This window comes from Chroicocephalus ridibundus, chromosome 3 (assembly GCF_963924245.1).
Source record: "Chroicocephalus ridibundus chromosome 3, bChrRid1.1, whole genome shotgun sequence".
Lineage (NCBI taxonomy): Eukaryota > Metazoa > Chordata > Aves > Charadriiformes > Laridae > Chroicocephalus > Chroicocephalus ridibundus.
The window spans coordinates 26,749,627-26,756,779 of NC_086286.1; the positions used below are offsets into that span (position 1 = coordinate 26,749,627).

The window sequence follows — 7,153 nt, forward strand, 5'->3', positions numbered from 1 at the left end:
AGCCAGCCCCAACCCTGCTGACATAGGGAGGCCAGGGCAGGCCCCCACCACTACAGGCTGCTCATCCCAGCCACCGACATCCCTCAAACACCACCCTATGTGGGCATGCAGTCCAGTGCAGAAGGCCAACACTTCCCATTTTTCCCCTCTAGCACAGGGCAGTTTGGATGAGCAGAGCCGCAGCACTGGCTCTGCTGTCCTCCCTCCCCTGAGAAGCCATTTCGAGTCTAACGTTTGGTTTCCTCTACTGCAAGAGAAACATAAAAGGAGACAAGGATCCCAAGCTGTGTAATTTCCCATCTGCTGCGTATCAGTAGCGCACCTGCTGGGCAGGGAGCACATGGTACCTAGAAGACCACCTGGGACCCAGATATTTAATGATATTAAGACACTTAAAGATATAGACTGGCACCATAATGGGATTTTTCCAAAATCTCATAAGACATCTGCTTGTGCCTAAGCACTTTAATAAGACAGGCCCTCAATCCACATTTAATCCCCACAGTTACGTGGCTCCTGAGCCTGTAACCACGCAGGAAAAAGGCCTTGTCCCAAGTCCCCTTATTTTAAGGATGAGACTGCAAAATACGGGGTCAGCAGATGTTAAAGCGGGCAGAGTGGCTTATAGAAGTTAGTACAGTTCTCACAAACATAGTTTATTTAAATATTAATACAGACCCAAATTCAGGAACCAGCAACTTGGGCAGCCGTGACAAAAGGCGCAAAGCAAAGCGTGTGGCATCTGCGGGCCCACAATGTTGTTATGATAGTTTTAAGATTATAAAGTGAAATACCACTGCTTTAGAGACACTTCAAGTCAGCAATTACCAATACGAAAAGCACATTCAGGCAGTACAGGACCTTCTCTGCCACAGACTTCCCTCTCCGGTTCCCACCTCCACTATGATGGAGGGATTGTGTGTTTGCTTTCAGGGAGCAAGCACCAGTAGTCCCAAAACAACCAAAAGCCAATATTTACTACATGTAGCTAGTTACTACATTCAAACAGTAAATACACCTCCGAGAAGAGAAAAACACCCAAAATAGAGATTCCTACATTACTGGCACACAGAAACGTATGTTAAGCAGCAAGGAGACAGACGGCCAGGCCCCAGCACACTGCCGCCATCCCCACACAGGCGACAACCGCATACACGCGGGTTTTCTCTCCAAACAAGTGGGAGTTACAAGCAAGGTTCATTAACACTTCTTAATCACAATTTCCACACCTAACCTCTTCATTAGAGGCAATTTTGGGGTTTCACAAGTTCCTTCCACCCCTGGCCCCTTTGGTCTGGCCGAATTATTCGCCTATCCCTCTCGGCATGAGGACAGGCCTGGAGTCAACGCACCAGATGGGCCTCAAGTTTCAGGAGCAGCAAGCGGCTGGAAGAGGGAATTGAAGCAGGCCTGTCAAATCCTTCCAGACGCAGTAATTCTTGCTCTGATGTAAACTCTCCTTTTCTTCAAAGACAAAAAACTCTGGGTTGCACATACACAACACACCAAGGCCATGGGAGCAGCAAGAGGCCTGGCTGCTGCAGAGCTGCCATGGGGGTAGCACCCCTTTCCCAGCCCTCCATAAAATGGAAGCCCCTGCCCTCATCCAGCTGGAGGACAGGATGGCACCCCATAGGGACCATACCAGTGCAGAGGGACACAGCCCTTGCTGTAGCCCACAGCGGCCACCCTCACCACAGGGGTCAGGTTTGGACCTCCAGGCAAGGTGCTTCCCCATCTCCAAGGCGGAGGATCATGGTGTCAGCCACCAGGGCACGCTCAGGTAAAGAGAACCAGGGTTTTTCCAATGGCTGACGCATATCCCGTCACTTGTCTGTGAAAGCTACCTCGGCAGGCTTGCCAAGCCAGGAGGTCCACACCCCTTCAGATCTCAGGCAACGAGGGAGAAGCAGCCATCCATCTTCCGCCGTGCAGGACGGCACACTGCTCTCCTCTTTCCAGGGCTGGGCAGGCAGTATACGGCACCATGCCCCCAGCCAGGTCAGGTGGTGGAGAGCCACCCACCTCTCCCACTCCCTCCAAGCAAAACCCATTTTTTCTCCCCCCAAATTCCTAACCCCGCTGCAGGAGCGCCAATCAGAAGCCAGGGCTGCACCACGATACCACAAGCGAAGGAAACTGCGATGTTGTGATTGAGGCTGCAGCCCGCCAGCTACCTCCAGAAGCTGGCAAAGGTTTGTAGCAGGGGCCCAGAGGCACTGAGAGGAAACACAGACAACAGCACTACAGCACCATGAATTTACAAAGCGAGTGAAATTCAGAGACCAGGCAGATGAAAGGGCCTTGACCCAGTATCAGTATTTCCAACCAGCAGCAGCTCCAGAGGCAGCAGAGATGCTGCAGTGCAAGAACTTGTGGTAGAGCTGGAGACCATCCAGCTAGAAACGTGGCTAGAAACACTGTGGTCTCAGTTCGCCACAGACATCCTATATGAAACTCATCTTGCTCGACTCCACTGTGTCTCATTTAGTGACCAGAAAGTCATTTTCTGTTAGCTCACCCTGCAAGTACGCTGTTACTTAGCATGGATGAAGCTGGCAGGCTAGAGCCCTCAAAGTTGGTGAGAGTCTTTAAGATCTGCAAGTATCTCCAAGATCACGGACCACGTAAAGGATTGCACAGCCCTACCAAACCAGGGGCCTGCACCCTTCCCAGAGCTCAAGGCAAAAGCCAGAGGTGTGGGGTGTTGCAACCAAGGGACACCTCAGGTTCTGAAATTGCCCTTCCTGCAGACAAGTCAGCTTTTTATGAGGACTGTTCGTCCCAGGCGAGACGCAGCCCTGCATGCCTGCAGTTTGTATTTGTTCCAGTAAGGGCAGCTTCACTGATACAGTAAGAAGCTACTTACCGCCCCGCATGTATGATAGCTGAGACTAATACCAAGATGATTAGAGCAATCAAGTGGAGCTTCTTGGGGAGGGGATGAAAACTCTCTCCCATCACTAGGGATTAAGAACAGGTCAGATGCAAAAATGGAGCAGTTGCACACACCACTCACTCAGCCTCCACCAACTACCAATGCAAGCAGATTACAAACCATCCTCTCAGAGGCACGAGTTTCTCTCATCACTCCCAATCAGCACTACCTGGTCTTTTGCAGGTTGCCACAAACCCAGCAGCAAAAGCCAATTAAAAAAGATGTACCATCATTTAAGGAACAACTCCCCCCTCACATTCCTACTCCAACCTAGAAATTACTATCACAACTTTAGCAACTCACTACCACCTTGTAGCAAACAAACCTGCTCCCACCCTTCAGTTGCTCACCTGAGCTGTGTTGGCCTTAATAAAGACCAGGTGGTCCTCACACTACCCTCTGACCCCAGAGGTCCCAGGCTTAGCCAGCAAGGGCTAATTAATCACAGGGGACACCAGGCCCTTCTGCCCTTGAAGAAGTTAATCACTGCAACAGGCAGTTTGCTGCCAGACACTGCTGGAGGAACTCAATGCAACTCTTCTACAGCACTCTCCACCAATCAGGAACCAATAATTAAAATCAAATGATTTATCCAAGCAGATTTCAAAGCAGCACATGTCGCACTGAGTCAGCCTTGTGCTTTGGTACCAAGGAAGAAGCCATGGGTGATGCTCTCTGGGGCACTCTCACAGGCAGCACGCCGGTACATTGGAGCCGCTGGCACGTCTCTCACCAGATGCTTTGTCAATCCCTCCGGGTACCACCAGTAAAACTCCCATGCTTTGGAGCTGGGAAGCAACGGAAGGAAAACAAGTCCAGCGTGTGCTTTGCCATCTCCTAATGCCAAACAGATCTGTAGGCTGTTTAGACTAGTGTAAGCTGGTCATGCTGCTGAAGCGAGAAGTTCTGCCCTCTCCTTGCCCCTTCATTTCTCTCTCAAGCGCTTGTGCAAGTTTGAGATGAACCACACCAGGGAACCACAAACACACACACAGCAAAACCAGATTATTCTTTCACTGTATCTGCTCCCCAGTCCAAACAAAGGCTGGTGCCGGCACGAGGGAAGCCGGGGAACAGAGATTGCCCCTTTTGCACTTACGCCGAACTAAACATTGCAGAAAAGACATTAAAGGCCCTTTCAGTTTGCATCTTACTTGACAAGAGCCTTCACAAGGTGGCCCTACTCAATACGCTTTCAACTTCCCCATGCACAGAATTTTTCCTTTCTGCCCCACGTAAAGAACAAGCATACATATCACTGACAACCAGGGCTGTGACAACGCCAGCCCCGCTATCTCACCGCAGCGTGCAGAGGGGTACAAATCAACTCCGACTTCAGCGGTCAGCTCGGATTAATGCTGCTTGGTGGGAGGAGCGAACCAAGCTCAAAGTCTGCCAAAGCCGACGGCATTAAAGACATTGTGATCAGTAATGCAGCCCAGTGGTGAGAAGCCCTGAACATCAGCAGACAACAACATTTTATTTGCCAGCTGGAGGAAAAAGAAACGATTCGGGTCAGGCAGAGCTGTTTGGAGCTTGTACCAAGGAATGCACAATACAATCTTGCCACGTACTGGAAATGAAACGTCTGAGTTTTAAATCCCTTATTACATTTCAGGAGCAAGGCTCCTGAAATGCTCCAAAAGGCTGAGCAAGATGTGCTTTAAATTGCACAAAGCGCTTCATTCAGTCCCGGAAGATTTCTTTTAATTCTTGTTTTCCGCTTTTTCTTCCCCAAGATAAATCCATAATTATTTTTTTTTTCTACTTGTTTCCCAAGACACCAGCTCTTAAGCATCCCGTACCCGTCTTCTGTTGTTTCCAAAGAGCGGACGCTCCACCTTTCCCCTTGCAGGGGCCGAGAGCATCCTCGGGGCCGCGGCGGGACAGCCTCCAGCCCAGCCCTCGCGCCTCCCCGTCCCCTGGACGCCCACAAAACCCGGCCGCCTACGGGCTTGACGGCACCCCCTCGGTTTTTTTCCGGGGGCGGACGGGGCGTAGGGGGAGGGGAGGGGGGGGTTCACCTTACCCGAGCCAGGCGGGCGGCGCTCCGGATGGCCGCCGCCACGGCGCCGCCGTCGGGGTGCACCCGCTCCACGTGCCCCCACATCCGCTCCCAGGTCTGCCCGTCCATGGGGAAGCCGCTCTTGTTCACTAGGAAGAGCGACCCGCCGTCCCGCTGCTCCTCCTCCTCCGAGCCGCCGCCGCTGCCGCTCCCGCCGCCCGCCGCCCGCGGCTGGGCGCTCCGCGACCGGCCCCCCGCCTTGCCGACCGCCGCACGGCGGGTGCTCCCGGGGCCGCCGCCCGCCGCCGCGCCCGTCATGGCCCCGCGGCCATGCCCGAGCCCGGGGGCGCCGCAGTGGACCGCTGCCGGGAGGTGCCCCGCGGTCTCGCTGCCGCCCGGGCCCTCTCTCTCTATATATAAAATATATATATGTGTGTGCGTATTACGTGCGTGCGGAGGAGGCTGGGCGCGGGGACGGCCCCCTCCCTAGCGGCGGGCGCCCGCTCGTCCCGGGAGCCCCGGCCCTGCCCCGGCCCCGGCCCCGGCCCCGGCGGCGCGCCCCGCGCCGCGCTCCATGCCGCCGCGTTACCACGCTACCGGCCGCCCGCCCGCCCTCGGCGCGCTCCCATTGGCGGCCGCAACAAAGAGGGGCGGAGCTCGGGGGGCGGGATGAGCCGTGAGTGGCGGAGAAGCTGAACGGAGGCGCCCCCTGCCGGGCGGCCCGGGTCACCGGAGTAAGGGAGGCAGGGTGAGCCCCTTTGCCCGCAGCCGTCCGGCGTGGGGCTGCGGACCCCGGCCCTCGCTACGCGAAGGGCACCTGGAGATCAAACTCTTCATCGGAGAGCTGGGCGGTTCCGTTCTTCCTAAGAGAGCTGGAAAATTCCGCGTTAACCATTGAGTGTTACGGTGATGGCAGCGAGATCCCAGCCTGAAGGTGAAGGCTGCTGCTGAGCAAGGAAGGCTACAGGGCTCTTCGGTCCAGTGGGCAAAGGAGTGCCCCAGACCTGGGGGATTCCCACCCCGGGGATGAGTGGCTGTGGTCTTATCACAGCCTGGCACCCTCCCTCTGCCACGGCTGGCTCACAGTGTGGTGTGCTTGTCCTCCATGAGAGTATTTCCTGCTCTGGTACTAGGAGCACTGGGTGCCCAACCGCTGAGTAGGAGGGAGGGTAGTCCCAACATGGCCTTTCTCTGGGTGTTTTGCTGCCATATAGACTGCCAGAGGGCTGAGTGAGTGGTCCATGACAGCCCGATACTCAGGAGTACTCACAGCAGCAATGTCCTGCCTCGATCCCCTGCAGCAGTCAGAGGTACCTGCCTCGCATGTCTGCGCGCACTGCTAACACCACAGAAACAACGGCGTCTGGTCCTCTGCTTGTGCCCAGTGTGATGGAGCTGTGGATGAGAGGAACTGGGAATACATCTCTCCCACAGGGCTTTGCCCAGCCGTGTTGGTGGCCTTGCAGCATCTCCTGTGCAAACAACTCCCTGGCTGCTGCTGCCATCTCCACCACTCGACTCGGTTCCCTGATGATGATTTCCATGCTCAGAGGTATTTTTTTAGCACTTTATATCAAGCACAACAGTGTCAGCCTAATACAACTCCTAGAGCTAGAGGTGACCTCCCATCAGAAACAAATAATAGTCTAAGAAAGGTTGTTCCCATCCCCTGCCTATGCACTCAGATACTCCCGCCACTCTGATCTCCCCTGCTCCCAGCCAGGCTGGGTGCGTACCTGTGCATCTCCTCAGCAGCTGCAAGTACTGATTTTCATCTCTCAGCATAAACAAACCTCTCCAGTACCCTAATCAGCTTCCTGGAGGCTCTTGGGAGCCACGGGTGTAAGTTGAGTTGCTAATCTCTCACCGCAGGAATTGACGTCTCTGTGTGTCTTACCAGTAATCTGCCCCGCTGCATCCCGGGTGCGTGGACTGCCTGAATCTCATCAGGAGCTTTAAGGTAAGGGAGGCTGGAGAAAGGCTGTTCCATCAGCTAAAGCAAACCAAGGGCTTCAGCTTACACGGCTGGCCCAGTGTCAGCTTTCAGCCCCAGGAGGCTTTGGTCTAGGGAGCACCCCGAGCTGAACATGGAGGCTCTGTGTAAATGGTGACTCAAGCTGGGGGAGAGGAGGGAAGGTCAGAATGCATTTAGAGCTGCTGTGAAGTCTTCACCCTCTCTGCTATGTCCTGCATTTCCCTAATAATCAGGC

The 7,153-nt window shown here is 54.6% G+C and overlaps 1 protein-coding gene across 1 annotated transcript in view; it reads right to left on the reverse strand.

The window, feature by feature from the left end:
• Positions 1-5,532, reverse strand: part of VASH2 (vasohibin 2) — a 37,366-nt gene extending 31,834 nt beyond the window's left edge. The window contains exon 1 of the mRNA XM_063328483.1: positions 4,968-5,532. Within this exon, the coding sequence (XP_063184553.1) occupies positions 4,968-5,261 (294 nt within the window). The 5' untranslated portion in view covers positions 5,262-5,532. The remainder of the gene's footprint in view (positions 1-4,967) is intronic.
• Between the last annotated feature and the right edge of the window lie 1,621 nt (positions 5,533-7,153).